The following is a 20,852-nucleotide window of genomic DNA, read 5'->3' as shown; positions in this document are numbered from 1 at the left end:
GAGGAGTGACAGAGAGCAGGGGGAGCCAGGAGGGACTTCTCCAAGCGCCCAGTGTGCACGTGTGGGCACACACGCAGACCCACACACAGGCCAGCTTTCAGAGCCTGCCTGAAGTTTCTGGTTGCACCTTTGGGTGAAGCTTTCTTGCATCCCTGAGGGCTGTGTCACTTTGCCAGGAATGAGTGTGGGTCTGAGGTCTCCAGTTCCTGCAGCCTACAGAGCGAGCAGGAACTCAGGAAGCAGTGAGAAGCTCAGCTGAGACGTGCAAGCAAGCCTCTTGCAGGGCTAGGAAGACGTGCCTGGACCCTCGCCTGCAGCGCCAGGTGGGTGTGACACCAGCTCAGCACAGAGCATGGAGCCGTAGCCCCCTCCTCTCAGGGTAGAGAGCTGGCCCAGGGGCAGAAAGGAGATGAGCATTTAGGGCGTGGACACACACGGCAGCCTCCTGGACGTGTGTGGAGCACTGTTCATGGTGCAAGCTGCCACCTGCCACCCACAGTTTTCAGAGGCGCGATGAAGGCACAGCCCAGAAAGGCTGGCTCCTTCCCTACAAACCAGAGAGGTGAAGAGAGCAACTCACATAACTCAGGTTCATCGCCGGGATTCTGCCTCGTCAGGACTTGCACCACCCATTCCAGAGGTGCAAATCCGTGGAACTTGAGGGCGGCGAGTCACCTGTCGGCCAGGCTGCCCCTGCTCACCCCCTGTCCTCACATAGCACAACCCCAAGATGAGTTCCAAGTGAGCAGTGCAGGGACAGGCTCCTGACTCCTGGGCTTTGGATCGTCAGCCCTGGCCGCCTGGCCACCTGAGCATCTTCTGTCCTTGGAGCCATTCATGCTATGCTAACCAAAGAGGACTCACATTTCCTTTCCCCTCTGTGCTCACCACAGCCTGGCATGGTGAAGGGCACTGTTATTTGCTGAGCTGGCTCCATGAAGAGGCAGCTTTCTGTGTGCTCCGGGGTGAGAGTGTGATCACTGCTTGCTTACAGGACCCAGAGCTTGGACTCACCGACAGGCAGTTCTCATGGCTGTGTGACGGCACGGTATTTCCCAGAGGCCCTTTTCCCTCCCTTTTTCAATCTGATGGATGTGGCTCTTCCACCCAGGCTGTCTCCGATAGCCCTGTGGAGGCAACTGAGCCTCTTATCAGGTAGCTACAGGGGGCCTGAGAGCCCTACGCTGGGCAGCTGGTGCTGATAAAGTGAGTGTGGGTCAGCCGCTCACCTCACTGGTTACTTTCTCAGATCCTTCCCTGGAGCCCAGTGACCAGGAAATAGGGGACAGGAAGACCCAGGAAAGTCCTTTACTCTTTGAACATACCAAGGCAGGCAGACTTTGGTGGCTGCTGGCCACGGGCCTTGACTGAGAACAAACTAAGATAAAGGCTTATGACAGGACTGGTGAGAGACAGGCGCTGGAGGAGCCTCCAGTTCCCTGTGGCAGTGGGAGTTTGTGCCTCCCAGAGGGTCACGGGATCTTCTGTCCCCTCTGAGCTTTGTCAGAGTTCCTTGTGAGGCAGGTACCACTGTTTCCACTTTACAGTTAAGACACAGATCGATCTACTGAGGTGTGAGGTGTGGTCAGGGAGGAAGCCAGGTTTGCTGACGCCAGAAGCCCAGGCTGCCCTCGGTTTCTGACTGTGGGGTTTATCACCAACCCCGATGCACCGTTTGACCACAGCACACTCTGCCTTTAGAAGTTCGCTTAGCTTCCAAGCACCTGTGACTGTTAAACCCCAGGCACATCTGGTGAATTCAAAGGGCTGAACCATCTGTGGACCTGTCATGTAGTAGTGGGACACACTCATATCAAAACATGTTTTGTTTATTTGAAATTCAAATTTAACTTCTGTCCTGCTTTACCCAGGAACCCTCATAGGATGGGGTCTAGGCAAGGGTGTTTTTGTTTTTGTTTTGTTTTTGTTCTTGTGGGAATGAACCCTGGACTTTAAATGTGGCTATACCACTTGAGCTATACCTTCAGCCCTAGAAACCTGGCTTTTAATGTCAGTTTGAAAAATATGAGACACATATTCATTTTTAATACTTGAAATCATGTAATTTTGAAAGTAATCCAATAACTGGTTACATGGAAACGTAGACTAAGAAGTTATTCATGTCACTTCTGCCTCTCTCACCACCCAGACGTTGCCCTTATTAAGTTCTAATCACACTCCTGTGGGAACCTCAAGCCCTCAGACCCTGGTGTCCTTATCAGGTCTGCTTTCCTGCAGCCCATCCTCATGCCTAAAGTCTTATCCCTGCCCTACCTCTCCTGGTTTTCTCTCAGTAGCTCCCAAGTGCTCTTCTAAACTGTGTCTGCCCCTCTTCCCCAACCCTGTTCAACTACCACATTTCTACAGAATGCTTTTCTCTGTAATCTCTCACTTGTAGCATCTTCTCATTGCCTACCTGAAAAGACTCAGTTTCTTTCACCTGGTCTTCATGACCCTTCATTGTCCATCACTCCCTGCAAGAGCTGAATAGTAAAATGTATTCATGATGCTGAACACAGTAGTGATGGTGGAAGAAGTGATAAGACATGGAAAAGAAAAAGAAGCTTATGGCACATACTGGATTTAGCCATTCATTTTCTTTCCCCTTTTTCTCCTCAAATCTCAGCTTTTATATTTCTCAAAACAAAATCTAAAAGCAGTTATTTCTAAGGTATGAAATAAAAATTTCAGCTTTCAACACAAAACTGTCATACTATGAAAGTTACCGGTATTTAAAATCTGTACTCTTTTATACTTTCTGACCTATCGGCGAGCCTATAATCCTGAAGGTCAAAGAAATTTAATCCTATACCTGCCTGATGTTCTTTAACTCTTTTCCCTCCATTATTTGGTTTGCATGAGCAATCGCTTGCCTTTACTAAAGAAATTCACACAACTGTCTGAAGAGCCGCTTGTGTGGTACTGACTCTTCCTCTCCAGAGATGGTGCAGTAAGTCTCAGGCCTGATTCTGAAGTGCCAAGACCCCTACAAGTAGCAGTGAGCACAGCACCCGGTCTGTGTCTGCATTGGCTGCTCCACAGAGGACTGTGAGATTCACCCTCACCTGCTGGTCACAAGTCAACCCATGGCTGGACTTCAGCTATGTGACCTAAACATTTCTGAAATGAAACTAGCTCTAAATTTGTTGACTTTTCTTTGATTAGTCTCAGGGGCATTTATCACTTTTTATGAAAGAAACATTAATTTAAATGACAGTTGATTTGTGCCAAGGAATTTCAGCTGACAAGAGGTAGAGTTATGTATGTGTTTATGGCTTCTGTGCTCTTAAAAGATTAATGTCGGGCAAGTATAAATCACAAGACCTGAGCAGAGGGATGGGAAGATGAAGCAGGAGCTTGCCGGAGTGATGGATTGAGATGTGCCATGGAGTGTTTTCATCAGCTAAACCAAGAGTGGAGGATGGGATGTGCAGGGACGACAGGATCTGGAGGACAGAGCAGAGCTGACAGCCCAGTGGGTAGCAAGCACTCGGGAGTCTGACTGTTCCAGAAGAGAAGGGAGCTCACCCTGCCATCCTCAGTCACAGGAACTGGTCCCTGAGTCTCTTGGCCACTCCCACTCTCCACAGCACAGTGCAGGCTTGTGAGGCCTTGTGAGCATGCAAGTGTGTTCTTGCGCACATGACTGCACATGCATGTGGAGGAGCCAATTGTAAATACATGCGGATACTAGGAAGAGTGTTCCCATATGGGGCAGTGCCCTGGGAGCCATCCTGGATGTGCCCTGTGTATTACCACCATTGTCCTCTGCAGAAGAGGGCGTGCAGACAGACAGGCTGTGTGCACCTGGGACACAGGGGAGCCAGGACTCTTTCCAAATGTCTGTACAACACCCACTCTCTCTCCCTGTGCCTTGAAGCACTTGTAAGATAATTTTGTAAAGAGTCACATGTTGATGTGCATTTATTCTCATCTTTATCCTACCCTGGGAAAGGTTTCCTGTATTCACACCCTCATGCACCCTGCCTTCCTGGATGTACTTTACAAACATAAATTTAGGATGAGAGACAGTAGCACTGATACTGAGCTCACTGCCTTGCACATATAGAGACAGTGCTGCAGCACTGGGGTTTTTGGAGAAAGAAAAGGTTCTGTTGCATTCAGCTTGCAAGGAGACCAGGAGCTAAAAAGATCTCAAATCTGCCTCCCTAGTCAGTTGGCAGTGGGGAACTTCTAAGGAGGGAGAGAGGAGAAGCTGGTTGGTGACTGGATGGCAAAAGGCAAGTTTTAGGGTTCTTTCGTGAGGGCATAAATGTGCATCATGCCTCTCCAATGCAGCCATGCTTCTTTTGGGGGGCAGTTGTTATGTTCAGTGAAGGGGTTTGGAACTTGTGACATCAAAAGTTCACTGACTAGAGGAGCTGCCTTATTCTGCCCATGTCCATTCTTGGAGAGCTGATTCCAAACCATACTTGAGCAGATTCTGGAGGCTTACCCTGAAAGACACTTTAGCATGGTGTTATTGATGGAATTTTGTCATGTACAGAAGTTATGATTGGGTGTGTCCATGCCATAGCCCATTTCGGTGTCACAGACAGCAAGACTGGCATGAACTTGTATAAATTCCCACCTGCCTCATCAGCATCTTCTCTTGTGAGCCTGACCACCGCTGCAGGTTCTCTCCCATGGTTACAGGGCCTTTCCTGAAGCACTGACCATTCTCTGAGGGGCTCCTCCCAGGTGTAGGATGACGAGGAGCTTTCTAGGGACAGCAGAAAGGGCACCCTGCTTCCAGGACCCATGCCTCTCCTTCGGGCCAGGGTCCTTCACACTGCAGCCTCACCCTTCTCACTCACACATGATGGGTCCAAATGTCTCTGGGTCACACCCTCCTCTCCTTCCCTGGTGTGCCTTTTGTGGGAGCCCCAATGCCTGCCTGGGCTATGGGAGCTTAGCCCTCATCCAAGAGGCTCGCTGGAGACTGAGCAGAGACTGCAGCAGTCTTGTCCCTTTCCTCCTGCCCCCACTGTTCTGCTCACTCTGGACTTGGACTGTGCCACTCTTGCCTGTCAGACTCCATGAGGGAAGGAGAAAAACAGTTTCTACACCCTGTGTGTGGACAGATGAGCCTCCTACAAACCCAATAGCAAAGCATGGCCAACTAAATCACCATTATTTACACATGGAGCCTGGTTGAGGACATTTAGCCATGTAATTAGGTACCTAATTATGCTGAAAATGCAATTATATAATTTTTAAAGAGAATTAAGTCCTCCAGAGAAGTGGGAAAGATAAGTGCATGATGCAGCTAGAGAGCAAGAACCTCAGAGGATACAATGATGACTCGGCCATGCAGAGGCTCACATGTGTGAACACACACAGCACACATAGGCTCACAGGCACACGTAGAGGGGAGTGTCCCTAGGAATCTGCAGAGGCCTGCTGCATCCTGAGAACCCAATAAATGACAGCCACTAATGTCTCAGGAAGCCCAGCGTGTGTCCGTGGAGTGACTGGTTAGCGACTCAGAGAATCTTAGGGAGGTCATTTATTCTCCATGTGAGCAACAGGCTCTACAACAGACATTAATGCTAACGTGCTCATCTTGGAGCTCTCAGAGGACGGTTCATGAATTACTGCTTATTCCCTCACCAGGCATGTGGCAGAAGTTAAAGCACGTGTGATGGTCACTGGGACGAAGCTCCCAACACTTTCAGCTGATGGGAGGAAAAGTTGAATTAGCCTCACCGTTTCAGAGGTTTTAGTCAGTGCTTGGCTGTCTCCAAGGCTGGAACCTAAGGCAGAAGGGCTTGGTAGAGAAAAGATGCTGACTTCATGATGGCCAGGAAGCACAGCACCAGAAAGGTACATCGGCCAAAGATGCAAGCCCAGTGACCTGCACACTTATCTAGGGTGCCTGTGGATGGCACCTCACAATCCAGTCCTCTCTCCAGGAGTCTCTTGATCTAATCACAGTGACAATCACATCAAGAAGTCCAGTCCTTGTGCTCCAGTAGCAGCTCAAAAAGGAAGGCAGAGACAGATCCCTAGAAAGCTTTTCTCCTCCTCCTTTTCCTTCTCCTTCTCCTCCTCCTTCTTTTTGGTGGTACCTGGAAAAGAACCCAGGGCCTTTGCACTGAGCTACATCCCTAACCCTGTTTGTTTTGAAATAGGATCTCACTAAATCACTAAATTGCCCAGTCTAGGCTTGAACTTTTGTTCCTTTAGCCTCAGGCTTCCAGATTACAGGGCTTACAGGCATGGGCCACCACATCCGGCTCCTGCAAAGCATTCAATGGTGATATGAACAAATCATTTCACAAACCACAACCTGTGTACTCAGTGCAACTGTGTATATAGTCAACTAGCTGAAAATGGTTTTCACATTTTTAAAGAATTGTAAACAATCAAATAAGAATAAAACAGGGACTATATACACCCTGCAAAGCCTAAAACGTTTACTGCATGGCCTTTGGTGAGAGAATTGCCTTGCAGCAGCATGCTGTGGTACAGGAGGGAGCACCCAGCCCTGTGCAGACATCAGGGAAGACATCTTGGAGGCAGTGACCCTGATCTGAGCTGAAGGGTGAGCAGGAGTTTGGAAAGACCCGGAGGCTCTATACTGGTGCAGAGCCTCTCCCTCCTTGTAGACTTCCTTCTGCCCAGCCAACACACACACAGAAGAATTAACCAAAGGAGGCAAATTTGGAGGCTTCTCCCCTGAAACAAGGGCTGAGAAGCCAAAGGTTTCAAAAAGCCTGGCAGCACAATTTGGACTTGGCCTTCCACTGAAACACAGCTCTCCCGTCACTCAGTGTAATGGTGGTGTAGCACGGAGAGATAGACAGCTTCTCAGGCCACCTGTGCCCACCCCTGAGCCAGTGATTTTAGCCCTTGAGTAGCCAGAGGGTCCGGAGGGGAATTAAGAGTACAAAGGGAAAGAAGTTGAGGAGAAGGACAGAGCATACACACAACTCAGGAGCACCCAGGCCTGTGGCGAACACACTGGGATGCCCACACCTGCCCATGGCTCATCCCTAGACCTCTCCCGGCAGGGCTCTGAGTCCCTCACATAGCCCACCTCTCCCTAACATCTCAAAACTCTTCCAGCCCCACTGCAATGTCTTCTTTGCTGTGGGCATCCAGCTCCTCCTCAGAATCCTCTTGACCTACTCATGGTGGCTGCACCTCTCTCCTGGGCACATCCCAGGCATGAGCTCAGGGTCCTCCTTGTTCCTCTTGGCCACATCTGAGATGTGGTTCATCTTTTATCCCTCAAAGTCCCTTCCTTCCAGACGTCTGCACAGCCTACCCCATCCTCAGTTCAGTCATTACATTTCTCTCACTTAGATGTGACTGGCGTACGCTGTCCACACCCGCAGGTGACGCATTTCCTTTCTGACCATATCCTGCATTTGACAGCCACATGCTCTTGCCAGTATGTACTGGGATGGCATTACCGGTAACCATGCCACCCCGAAGTCCACGTTCCTACTATCTTGCTCTACTCCAGCCTCCACCAATGCCAGCTCATGCCTTTCAGTTCTGCATCTCCACTCCAGCAATTTCTAAGTCCAATGACCTGGCACCCATCCCACTGAAACACCCTGCATTTCTTCACCCAATCCCGTGTGGCTTGTCTCCCGTGGTCCCTTATGTCAGACCTTTATTGTGTGTTCCCAACACCTTGGGGGAAAGAAAGGATCATTGGCTCTAGAAAGCCAAACCCACTATTCATTTAAAAGTACAGAATCCAAAGTGTGGGACAAGGTGTTGAATAATTTATTACATCTGGGAAAATGACGGAAGAAACTTAGATGAGGATAAAAAGACCAAAGATGGCCACACGGATCAGAAGAAAATGAGCAGATGGAAAAAGGGAAGTCACCAGGAGAAACCTAGGTTACACACTTCAATGTAAGGTTCCTTCTCATGATCCTGAAATCAAAGGGACAGCTAGGTTTCTTCTCAAACAATGCTGGCCAGAGGATTCTTCAGGGAGAGGAACTTTCCAGAGTCTTAGGGAGGAGGGAGGTACTCAGAGCTGGGATTCCTGAATAGACTGACTGGATGCCAGTGAGGTCTCAGGAAATTCCAAAGGACAGACAGTCCGCCAGCAGTTCTGTGACTGCTAAACCCTCCCTCAGAGGCAGAGCTGATCTGCTGATCCACTTGAGGACTTCACAACTCAAGCAACTGCTCGGGTTCTTCAGTCCACAACCACAGCCCAGGGAAAGTCTGACAGGACCAGTGGTCACTGAGCCCAGCAGCTCTTTTCCCCGTGGCACATTTCTGTATTGAGAATGAAAAATGTCTACTTGAAACATCTTTCCTGGTTAAGCAAAGGGTATAAATGTAAGACACAGAGGATCATCGGAGAAATTGGCCAAGGCCCTGTTATCCAACGACAGCCTAACTTTGGTTTGTGGGAGACACTGGAGGGGGTGAAGTTACCCAGGGACAGCATGGAAAGAGGCAGGGAGGTCAGCAGGTGGAAGGAACCGCCACAGACCTGGTCTGTGGCTCTGAAGGCTCTGGAAACAGTGGCCAATTCTAAAGATTCATCTCTACTTCTTAAAGGATGTTGTTATTGTAGATGGCTTAGAAAGTAGCAATAACTATGTATTAGAAGAAAACAAAAGCACTTATGCCCCATCCACCATCCAAAAGCCAGCACTTAAGTATGCTTCCTTTTATTTCTTCACCTAAGACTCTTGGGGAAATATTTAGCATCATTTCTACTTACAAGGTTCTGACCCCATCACTTAATATCATACCTCAGACATTTCCTCCTGTCGCTAAGAATTTACATGTCACATTTATAACTTCATGCTATTCATATCATGATTTACATAACCAATTCCCTAATGTGGAGCATTTTAACTGTCCTCTCTGTTTTATTTTCCATTTTAAACCACATTGCAATGTACTGTTCTGGAGGGTTGGCTGCTTTTTCATTCCCAATTCTTTATGTAGGGTCACCACTAGAAGTGCGTTGTTTGATTCTTAGGGTGATACGTTTGCCAGGTAGTCTACAATGCTACTGAAGATGTCTGTGCCTGAGAGCACCACTTTGGCCAAGACCACGCCAGTGTAATTGGCAATGGTAATTGTAGTATCTAAGTGGCCTACCTATGCCATGCACTGCACTACGCGCTGCTTGGCACACACTCATTCACAGTGGGCCTGCCCAGCAGTGCTGCCACATGTTACACGTGAAGAAACCATTGTCAGAAAGACCACACTGTTCCCCAAGGGGGTTCAAGCAAGTGTATCACAGCCGCGCTCGCTCCACTCCCTGTTCCATGTCTAGCAAGTGTGCTGACCTCACAGGGGAGCAGGCAGGGCTCCAGGAGTACTCTCTGCCTTCCTGCACATCTTCACTCTCATCAAGGAGTTGTCTGCAGGGATCTGCAAGTAGCTGTGTCCACAGCTTCCTGTGTCCCAGACAGTGTGGTTGGGTCTGGAGCCAAGGAGCCAAACACATGCTGACTGGGATTCAAAATAACCTCCTCTTCCTCAAACATTTGCAGATAGATGTCTCCTTTGCCATTCGGCTGCCCCAGATTCATTCTTTTGGAAAAATATTTCCTAACTGTATCATCAGAGCCCATCACAGTGGTAACTCTCCTTTCCATTGCTCTCGTTGTGATCTGCTGACACACAAGAGGATACAAGGGCAGCTGAGGGGCTGATTTATTTCCAAACAATAAGGCTGACGAGTCTGAAATCTCACAAGTCATTTATCAAAAGGTACGTACATCACCAAAGCATGGCACAAGAATGCCTTGTTATGAGTCATGGGCAGGCAAGAGAATAGGTAGAGGTGAAAGAGTCTGTTTTCAACTGTGATAGGTCTCTAGCTACATCAACTGGCTGCTGGAAGAAAGGGGACACTAGCTCAGGGTTGTGCCTAAGGCAGCTGTGACTAAAACTGTTTCTTTGCATGAATAAAGGGTATTAGCTCTGCCTTAGTTACTTTCCCTGTTGCTGGAACAAAATACCTGACACCCACAAGTTAAAGGAGGAAAGGTTTACTTTAGCTCACAGCTTGTAGAGGTTTCAGGCCATAGTCAGTTGGCTCCAAGGCAGGGAGACATGGTAGAGGAGCATCACAGAGGAGAAACAGTCCAAGGCAGGGAAGGCACAAAAAAGCAGCAGTAGCAGCAAGCCCCTTTTCCTTTTTATTCTATTCAGGCCACAAGCCTAGTGGTCAGTGTCACTCACATTCAGGGTGAATCTTCTGTCTTTAGTAAATCCCTATAGCCACATTCAGAACGCTGCTAACCCAGTCTGTCCACTCTCAGCCTCTTGCAAAGGAGTAGAGTATAACGCTTGGCACTTGGACTGGGTTACATGGTCAGTAACTTTCATAGTCAGCTCAGTGGTTCTCAAGGTGAGGCTCCTGGACCACCAGGATCTGCAGCACTGGAACACATGTTATAAATGCAAGTTTACAGTCCCACCCCTGAACTGATGACTGCTCCAAATGCCAGACTGCAGGAGGAGGTAGTGATCTGCGGTCTAACAAGTCTCCCGGACAGTTCTGATGCTCAGGTTTGGGCCTCAGTGCTTTACCTGCTCAGTCCCACGACGACCTTACCAAGCAAGAGGAGGAAAGGAGACTCCAGTTGTCATCGTAGCTCAAGATGGGAAGGGTAGGATAAGGTGCGATTTGAGGAGGAGACCCAGACTCCTATGAGTATTTAACTCCTTCCCTTCTTGGGATCTCACGTTTTATGCACAATAGACGGTGCATACGTTAATTTGCACTAATCCAACACTTTCTCACCGAGTGCTGCCGTATTCTCAGTTTCTCGTTGACTCCTGCAAAAGAAGTAGGAAACCTGTTCTTTTCTTGGAGGACACCCATAGGCGGGTTCTCTCCGTGCACCACCCAGAGAACGGGCCTTCCTTACCCTGAAGGTCAGAGGTCAGTGGTTTGAGAGGTACCTGATCCACGAGCAACAGAATGAAGGTCCGTGTTCCACCAGCTTGGATTCTGTCGCCATTAGCTCCACCCGCAGATTTCAGGCAAAAAGACTGTAATCTGTGGCTGTGGGGGATGTCAAAGCAAGAGTCACAGAGTTCAGAGGAAAGAAGTGAGTTCCAAGAAGGGGAGAGACCCCCTTTGGAAGATGTGAGGCCAACTGCTGGGGTCTGTGGAAACCATGTCCTGAAGCGGGGTTCCCTGGAGCCCGGACAGTGGGGGCCGTGTCACTGTCACGTGTCATCTGCTGTTGCTCTGTTGCCCTCAGCTTCAGTTCCTCCGGAGGACTTTGTTCTCCCACCACGCTGAGCAGTCGTCTTGGTACAGAGACAGGTCCAAATTAGAAGTACCTGGGTCTCCCTTTCCGAGTGCTAAAGCCGTATTGATTTCTTCAAGGGTAGATTCTCCTCCTCTCACTAGGGAGCACAGAAAGAAGCAGCTCCCTTTGGGTGGTCTCTGCATTGTCTTTAGACTGAGCTTGTTCAGCTGCCAGCTGCTCCCAGCCATTGTAGCCTCCTCAGGAGCCAGACACCAGAGCCTGACCAGAGTCTTCTCCTCCCTGCTTCCTGTCTCTTCTAAATTGACTTTTCTAAAAACCCTAAGCAGGATGTGTCTTCTGGGGTCAGGACGGTGGGGTTTCAAGGGAATAATGATCCCTTTTGCTTCCTCTATCCCACGAATATAGAAGGGTATTTGATGCTTTGTTGATAAGCTGCAGACACCACACAACACAAAGATGACAGAGTCTTCTCCCCAAAGAATTCCTGTGTGACTAGTGATGACTTCATCCTGCTTAGCTAAATCACCTTTCTTGCTGATTGTTCCTGCTATCACCGTCCTCAAATTAGGAGGATTCCATTTTTATTTTCTGGGTCTAGAATAGAGACAAGATAATTCCACCTTTTAACTTGGCCTCTATAGCTCACCCAAAGCAGATTGGCCATGGTTTTGCTTTTTTTTTAAAGGCTCTATTAATTTTTAAAAATTGCTCAAAGATAGTAGCAGAGGAAGACACGTAGAGAAGAACTCGGAAACATACTCTGTGCTGTGAGTTATGCCATCTTCCCGTACTTTTCAGCCCCCCTCCCAGAAACAGCCCCCAAGGCAAACGCCTAGATGTAAAAAATGTCTGAGTAAGACTCCAGGGTGTACACAGGTGGAAATGCCCCTGCCTGACTCAGCTTCCTGACTGCTGAGTCCATTTGGTGAAGCAGGAATGACCATCTTCTCCAGGATTCAGAGGTCACTTCTCGCCACCCAGGCCCCAAGCCCCGCCACAATGCTACAATTCAATTCGGATGGTATGGGGCAGCCCACAGGGCTTCTAATATCAAAACCTGTGTTATGTTTTTGCAGAGTAGCAGCAGCAGGTGACACAGGACAGTGGTTAAGAAGAGGAACGTAGCTGGACCATTTCATAGGTTATTACAGCCATATAACTAATTACCTTGCATCACACTTTGGTGGCCCTGGGATTCGATGGTTGTTTACAAGGTGACCCAGAGGGAACTATGGGGCCATCGTTTTGGCCTTGAGACTGGCACACTCTGACACAGGTGGTCAATTTGACATGGCCATCAGCTGTGGAGTCCATCCATACACCCAGGGTACGATGCAGGAACTTTCTGCAGGTGACACCCTCACAGGCAGCAGCTGCTTGGGCTTGGCCACTCACACTGTGACCTGCCATCACAGCGATTGGAGAGACACCATTCTGCCCCTCCCCAAAGCCTTGCTAACTGCTCCACGCTCCACAGGCCTTTCCTCCACGCCTCTCTCTTGCCACTATGCTTTTCCCTCTGCTGGCATTGCCACCCACCATTTCAGCAGGGGAGGCTGGGGATAAGCCTCCTCCAGAAGCCTTTGCTGGGGTCATCAGAGTCCCCCTTGGTTACACAGTGACTTCCCACATCGCTAGAACATACTAAGTGCTAGAAGAGGTTTGCTGAAAGCAAAAATGAACATGCAACATCATGAACTTCCTCCTGTCTTGGAATCCAGGAGTCCTAGAGCAGAGACATGGGCTTGATACCCCTCCAAGACGCCCCTAGGAACCTAGTTATCCTATAACTGCACACTGTCACATAAAGAGGTGAGGGATTCTAACTTTTCCCATCAATGTGCCACAGGTCTACAACTGCGTCCTAGAGACAGGAGCTGTTGTCCTGTTGTCCTTTCTTCAGCCTGTGGCTCAGCTAACAGTGCCTGGCTTCTGGGAGAAATGGGTGGATGGGGAATGAGCTATTCACTCGCCCCTTTGGGAAACTCTGATCTATTAGAGACCTAAAGTCTGAATGCTACATCCTCTCAGGAACCATAACAGCAAATCTTCAAGGAGAAAATAAAATGTACTTGGCCTCTCAGGCCTAAAGGAAAAGTTAGGTTAGTGAACTTCAACTGTCAGCCTTCGACCTCACTTGCACAGGGGCACTGAAGAAACAAGAAGAAGAAAAAGTCCTAATGTGAGCTGATGAGAACTTTCTGTGCACTCAGAGGGCACCCTGCTGCTGAACCCCAAATCAGACTCACCAGAACTCTCACTGTCTCTGAGCACATGGTACAGGGACTTTTCTAACCTGGTCTGTAGGTCTGAAACCCACTTGCCAGTGTTTCCCCAGGCAATGCCCTGTGGGGTTTCAGCTGCGAGCTCTAACTGACTCACCCCTGATGTTTCTGGTAGCTGTGTGACCCAGAGAAAATGATACCACCTGTCTCAACTCAGCTTCCAAATCTGTAAAGTAGGGTAACAATAACTCCTACCAAAAGGAATTGTTGCCAAGACTAAGTTACAGTGTCATAGAGCTGAGAGCGAGGCCTGGTAGGTGGTAAGCAGTTAGTATGTGCTCTGAAGGGAAGAAGAAATGGGCTGGCTGCACTGGACAAACTCATTTAAGAAACAGTGGTCTTCACCTGGAAAACTGGGGGAATTCCGGGTATTGGAGTTTCTGGAACCACCCTTGCGTGAGGTGTCTGGTTATTTTAAATGGCCAAGAATTCCAGCCCCTAAATCTATGTGTTCGTGTGCCCGTGCATTTTCCATGCCTTCAGTGACTATCTGAACATCTGCTAGGTACTCAGTCACAGGCTACATTGCCCCCAGTGGGCAGCAGAGCCCGGTATCCACGTGAGCTTGATGCTTTGGATCTTAAACAGTCTTCCTCCCTGCCGGCCTCTGAGCACGTCCACTCTTTCTCTTTACTGACTTAGTCACTGGCTGCATCCTCCTCCCTACCTGTGGGCTCCTTGCTGGACCTCCTGGCGTGGCTCTTCTGACACCCTGTTCTGGGCCTCCAGCCTGGAGACTGTTTCTGCCACCCACTGTGCCTCCTGAAACCCACAGCCAGCTTCTCACCAGGCAGCCCTCCGGGGGAGGATGACCTCACAGCACTGTAATTGCAGTGATCCTCGGAGTGGAAATGCCTATTAAGAAGCACACTTCTCTTTTTAATATGCATAGCTGCTGTAATAGGAACGTGGCTTTTCCGTGTTAACACTGATATTTCTGTGGTCTAATAAATCTTTCTTCTCACTCATCTCCCAAAGGAGAAGAGACATTCTGTGCCGCAGCTCCAGGTTCCTGCTGTCCCTAAGATCTTTGCCCAGCAGCCACATCACTGGTCTGCAGAGTTACACACTCAGTTACTCAGATAGTCACAGGACCAGGCCCCCAGGAGAATCGATGCAAAGTCTTAGGGAGGGTTGTCAGGGTTTTGTTTGTTTCTTTCTTTGTTTTTTGTACTGGGGATCGAACTTGGGACCTTGCACTTGCACTTGCACAAGCACCACTGAGCTAAATCCCCGGCCCAGGGAGGAGTTTTTCAAGAGGGAAAGTACACCCAAAGATAAGAGTAATGGGAAAGTCCCCACCCGTCTTTGGACAAGCTATGTAACCACAGACTCATCACGTCTCTAAGACTCAGTGTCCTAGCTGTAAAATGGGCTTATAATACCAGGTACCTCACAGGATTGCTGGGAGGACCACAGGAGAGCTTAGACCAAAGGCAGCTGAAGCAGCACCTGGCAAGAACAGACACTTCACAGATGGCCTGTGTTAAACCCGATCTCGCACACTTCATTCACACTGCAGAAACCTGTCGGGCACGCACCAGGTGTGGGCCCCAGTCTCAGTGCTGGGATTCAGCAGAGACCCACAGATGTGAGCGACCTAGTGATTCTTGGGGTTTTCAGGGTTCTCTAGCCTGGTCAGCAGCCAAGCTGAGCCTGGGTCAGGTCTGTACACCTGGGCAGTGGTCTGTGAAGATACTTTCCATGCCTGTCTACCCGAGCCATGCCAGAGCTGCTCACAAGGGTGCAGAGAGTGTGCAGGCTCAGGCCAAATTGTTTCCAGGTGCAGAGAGCCGTCCCGTCCTCTCAGGCTCCTCTCTTCTTTCTGCAGTACTCCACACCACACCAACATCTGACCCAGGGATACCCGATGCCATCGTACCAGTGCCTGAGGCGGGGAAAACCTTTCCCACAGCGATGGACATTGCCATCATTGCAGGTGAGCCGGCATGACAGGCCCTTCTGCTAGCCGGGGAGGTCCCAGGGAGAACTGGCCTGAGGATCCCACAGCCACCTCCTTCTTCAGTGGATGCTTTGATTGTGGAATGCAAGAGCGCAGTCCTCATCAGAAATGTTGGGCATGGTACCTGCCGAGGCCAAGCGAGGCCTCGACACTCATGCCAGGAAGCACCCACGCTCCTACCCCTGACCCACAAGGCGCTCGGGCTGCAAAGAGCAGCTCAGGCCAAACATGTGTTGGACTCTACCTGATCTCCCTTGTCCTACACTGGTCCGTGCCCTGAGTCTCACATTTCCACCCTAAAGAAAATACAACGCCTCATTTGCCTCATACTGAACCCTGGATGGGTAGCTCCCAAGAGCTCACAGCTGTGTCCCCAAACTGCATTCCAGAACAACCTAGTTTGGAAGCTGTCTCTTGCTCTGTTCCCTCATTTGGGGTTCATAATTCTCTGTAGCTTATTAGAAGCTCAGGGAACTTCTACAACTAAAAGAAAAAGGGACAGAGACAGCAGGAAGCTGTCAAAGACACCTGTTCGATTTTACTTAACCCAACATTTCTCTCCCTCACTGGGCCTCGAGCCTGTGCTTCTCAGACGTATTTCTCAGACATATTATTAACATTGTGTGACATTAGTTTCCCTCAGAAGCCGGAGGGAAGTGTAGGAAGTTGTTCCATAAAAGTGGAATTTGGGCTTTGGGAGCAGTTTTAGCCTCACCACGTTCCCCAGTAACATCTCCCCAAAGCCCCTTGAACAAACCTGATCCAAGTAAAGACAGAGGCTTATTCTGCAGCCCCAGAGCAAACGGCCAAAGCCAACCTCACCATGAGCCTGCTGTCTTTCAGCCTTCCCTGAAGTTGTCCTGTCTTGACACCTCATCCCACAGCTCCTGCAGCCCTGAGTGAACTGACCATCACTGGCCCTGCCTTTAGGCATGGTGTCTCTATAAGGCCAAGTCTCCCCTCCCCAGGAGCGAATGCGGCAGGCTGGATGAGGGGCAGCTCTCAAACCATACTTCTCACCCCTCACCCAGGTGCTGTCAGCAACCCTCATCATTTCCTCCTGTAGAGCACACAGAGTGCAACCACCTCTTCTCAGTCTGCTGGGACTTCCCCGGTTTTGCACAGAAAGCCCCATGTTCCAGGAAACCCCCAGTTCAGATGATCTGAAGAAATGAACATTTGGCATCCCAGGAGCTGTTCAGTTTAAGCCAACCCACATATCCTCACCACGCCAAAAGTCCAATCCACAAGGGACCTCCTACAGATCTGTCTTCCTCAGTAGACCTGAGCACATCCCAGCAGGGACCAGTCCCGGGCTTCTGTTCTAGCCAGTAGTGTGCAGATGGAGGAGGCGGGAAGAGGAGAGGAGAAAGATCACTGAGATGAACGGGGAGAAGCACAAGGAGGAAAGCAGAAGCCAGCCCAGATGGGTGCTACTTACAGCAGAGCGTTTGTCCTGCTGTAGAACCCCTGCAGGTTCTGAACCCCTCCCAGGCCCCAAGGCGTGTGCTCCAGACTGACCCCCCATGTCTTCCTTCCTTCCGGCAGCCGTGATCACCATCGTGGCCCTCGTCCTGCTCTGCCTTCTCCTCGTCGTGCTCCGATACTTGTTCCGGCACAAGGGCACGTACCACACCAACGAGGCCAAGGGCACGGAGTTTGCTGAGAGTGCTGACGTGGCCCTGAAGAGTGACCCTGCCCTGGAGGATGCTGGTGACAACAGCAAAAAGGAGTACTTTATCTAAGGGACACCAGACTTCACCTCTCCAAAGGCCTCCTCTCACTGCAGAATAGAAAACATGCACACCAACATTACCGGCCTCACCGGGCAGAACTCAAGGGCACAGGCAAGCCGAGATCTGAACCTGAGAACACTGGAAGCCTGCCTGGAGAGGACAGAGGAGGCCCGAGCTGCGAGACACCTCTCTGGGGAGACAGTGGCCAGCACGGGAGGCAAGCCTTTGGCTCTGCCAGGAAGAGAGAGAGTGTGGACATCTCAGTCACCCTGAACAGTGCGAGATGTCATCTCATGGGGTGGGCATGCAAGGAAGGGTGACACTGGCACACTGCCCAAGGGATAATGGCACCAAATGTCAGTCCTTGACATTTGGGGGGTGGGGACAGCAGGTGCCTGAGCTAAAAGGTACCTTCGTTCCCCATTGATCCCATAAGATGATTGGAAATAAATTTGAAATGTAACCAAGCATTCAGAGTCAAACTGCGCTACCATAATTGTTTGGGAAACAGTTCTTGCTTTTCCCTGCTGTGATTTTGTTTCCTCTGACAGGATCTGTGTGCATGGGGCTGGGACTGTCTAGCTCTGGCAAGGGGGCAGGGACAAGTGACTGGCATCCTTTACCCACACAGGCACCAGCTGCATGAAACAAATATAAGAATAAAATGTTCCTCTGGAAACAGATTGGCCCAGGCATCACGGCACCAGCTAAAATGTTGACTTTTCTGATTCATAGAATCAGAAAAAAAAAAAATGGACCTGTTAAACAGTTATGAGTAAGCCCTATCTTCCCATGGTCACAGTGACGATGACCTCCAGGGCTTAGAACATGGACTGCAGAGCCCCAGTCCCTAGGCTTGGGTTCTGGCTCCCCGTTCTTGGTCTTGGGACTTTGGGCAATTGCTTGACCTCTCTGGCCTCAGTGTTCTTGTCTTTCAAGAGGAAATGATGCCAAGAGCGGTGAGTCTGTGGTACCTAACGGCATGGAGGCAGGAAAAATGTGTCGGTCTTGACACTCTCTGTATCCAGGGTCACTAACACACTGAATAGTGGGCATGTATTGGTTAATGAAACTTCCTTATTGCATCACTTCTAAGAGCCTCCTGAGAAGTAACTGTAATTTAAAATGAGTACCAGAGAGAGAAAATTAACTCATTAGCCATCCCCTTCCAGGTGAATCTTTGGAAGATTCCCAGCAGCTTAACAATCAGAGATCAGCAGCTTTGAGATCAAAGACTGTGCCCTAGGGTGCCGGGTTGGCTCCAAGACCCCTCTGCTTATTGAGGCTGCACCGTCTCCACCTACGAGTCAGCAAAAAGCAGCCCACTGCTTCCCTAGGAGGTTAATTGGGATCCAAACGCAGCTGGGAACAGCCACCAGCCAAAGGAGCTAGAAGTCCCGAGACTGGTGGGGAGAGAAGCAGAGAGAGCCCCTAGGGGCCTGGTCAAACCCAAGGCCTTTCTCAGGCTGATCCCAGATCACTGCCCTCATTTTCTCAATGGTACAATAAAAGGCTGCAGTAGTCACCCCTTCTCTGAGGGTGACGTGCTCCAAGACCCCTAGTGGATGCCTGAATCCAAAGATGGTACCCAACTCTGTATATATTGGGGGGGTTTATATACCTACCTATGGTCAAGTTTAATTTATTTATTAGACACAGTAAAAGATTAACAGCAATAACCAATAGTACAATTATAATTATAAACTGTAATAAAAGTTACTTTAAAGTTATAAGTTGTTCATTTCTGGAATTTTCCACTTAATATTCTCAGACTGCAGTTGACCGTGCCAAGAAATTTGGATTAGTCAGATGATCAGTTGATGAATCAGGTCCATCTCTGTCCGCAGGTTGGGCAATGATCAAAAGGAACAAGACCCAAGAGGGATATGCACCGTGCAGTCTTACGAAGGGGTTTCCAAGGGCTCATCAAGGCTTAGACTCTGACACCAGAGCTGGGAGCTTGTGACCACCCTATACTCCACCCCCCAGCTCACCTGCTTCTGCTGCCCCATTGTTTAGTCTGATTTCACGTGACTCAGCCCATCCTGCCTGCTGAGAAATGGGTCTCATCCGTCCACCAGGAGAGAGGGCCGCAGGTCAGGGCTCTGGGCCAAGCGTTGTGTAAATACTAGAGAAGAACTGTTTTTTTCATTTTTTAATGGAAGGAACTTCAGATGGTTTTATCTTGTTTATGCTGCTCAATTGTTTTCTTTTCTTTGCCTGAACATTTTTATCATCATAGCAATGGGATGACTTAGAGCCAACAGGATTTTAACTGGCCCAGTGCCAGGAACAGAACTCCAGGCATTTTAACGCTTGCAGTTTAACACATCAACGCAAGTGTTGTGGAAAGAGAGCGGTTCTGGGATGAGAATCAGACAAAAATCTCACCTCGGGCCATAGCTAGCTCTGTGACCTAGGAAAAGTTACTCATCTTTACTACTCTTCTCATCAACATGAAGATCAAAATATTTGAATTTTAGGACATGAGAATAGGAATGTCAATAAGGATGTAAGTCTGTGCGTAACTCCAAAGGAACTGAGCGTTTATCCTGCTTTCAAGTGAGCAGCTGGCCTGTCGTGTTTCATGGCTACTGACGGAAGGGGTGAGGCTGAATAAGTGACCTGCAGCAAAAGTGCATCAAATCTCCCTGGTCCCAAGACCCGTGAGATGACATGAATGGCCCCAGAGGACGCTCACCCTGGTGGTGGGTTAAGTTCCAGAAGAGAACCATGAACTAAACATGCAGGAAAGCCTGGTAATGGGCACTCAGTATGCCTGCCCTCTGCTCGGTGAGGGATACACTACCTTCACCTTCCAAGACTACCTGATATGCAGATGTGCAAATATTTCACATGAACATTCAGAACAATGGGCCATTCCCACCTCGGTTACCAGATGTAAAACATGGGAGAGACCCATGAACGATCACCTCCTCAGAGGAGGCACAGGTAGGCATGAGAGATAATAATACTACTTGAACAAGTGAGCATATACGTTAAGCCCCAGCAATGTGCCGAATAACTGCTCATAGCCCTGTAAAGTAACCTAACCTCCTTATCAGAAAATAAAAAACATTTGCCTTTCAGGCCACATAAGGGGCTTTTTCAAGTAGAAGACTTTTTCCATCCTTTTGTTAGCATAGGGCTGAAAGTGTTGTTTTGGTTGGCTTTCTATCACAGAAGCTGAGGGGGACCCGCAGCTGGGGAAAGTCTTAGCTCTTAAGAAGACTTCGGTGGTGACTTCCTAAGTCGAGAGCCTGGCTGGGAGGTGAGGTGGACACTGTCAGCCACTGCCCCCAAGGCCTGCCCGTGATCAAGAGGTCTCTCTTGCCCAGATCACAGACCTCAACACGGGGTTGATATTTAACATATTCAGATCTCCCACTCTTTAACTCTGAACCAAACACACTGGTCAACTTCTATGTTTCACATAGCTGAAATTCTTCTTTTTCTCTCCAAGTCAAAAAGTCCTGAGAAAGGAGTCCTATATTCAGCCCTCAAAAGATCACAGCCCTCTGGGTCTGCTGAGATGCCCAGGGTCAGGCTGCGTCTGACTCCTCCCGGGATGGACAGTTTAGCTCACAGCTGTTGTGCATCAGGCATTGTCTTTTCCAGTGACAGTGGAAATGTTATA

At 49.3% G+C, this 20,852-nt stretch overlaps 1 protein-coding gene across 1 annotated transcript; it reads left to right on the top strand.

Annotated features, from left to right (window-relative positions):
• Positions 1 to 304: 304 nt before the first annotated feature.
• On the top strand, positions 305 to 17,285 carry Gypc (glycophorin C (Gerbich blood group)). The gene is made up of 3 exons (XM_010637686.3): positions 305 to 323; positions 15,348 to 15,455; positions 17,028 to 17,285. The coding sequence occupies exons 2-3, from the start codon at positions 15,434 to 15,436 to the stop codon at positions 17,222 to 17,224; spliced, it is 219 nt and encodes a 72-aa protein (XP_010635988.1). The 5' UTR covers positions 305 to 323; positions 15,348 to 15,433; the 3' UTR covers positions 17,225 to 17,285.
• The last annotated feature ends 3,567 nt before the right edge of the window (positions 17,286 to 20,852 follow it).

The sequence above is a fragment of the Fukomys damarensis genome, unplaced genomic scaffold (genome assembly GCF_012274545.1).
Source record: "Fukomys damarensis isolate Sample0158 unplaced genomic scaffold, DMR_v1.0_HiC HiC_scaffold_29, whole genome shotgun sequence".
Lineage (NCBI taxonomy): Eukaryota > Metazoa > Chordata > Mammalia > Rodentia > Bathyergidae > Fukomys > Fukomys damarensis.
The sequence above is the reverse complement of the archived record's forward strand: the minus strand, read 5'-3'. Positions and strand labels throughout refer to the sequence as shown.

Coding starts and splice junctions, on each gene's coding strand:
- Gypc (XM_010637686.3), top strand. CDS start 15,434: ATGGACATTGCCATCATTGCAG. Junction 15,456..17,027: donor GGACATTGCCATCATTGCAG/GTGAGCCGGCAT, acceptor TCCTTCCGGCAG/CCGTGATCACCATCGTGGCC.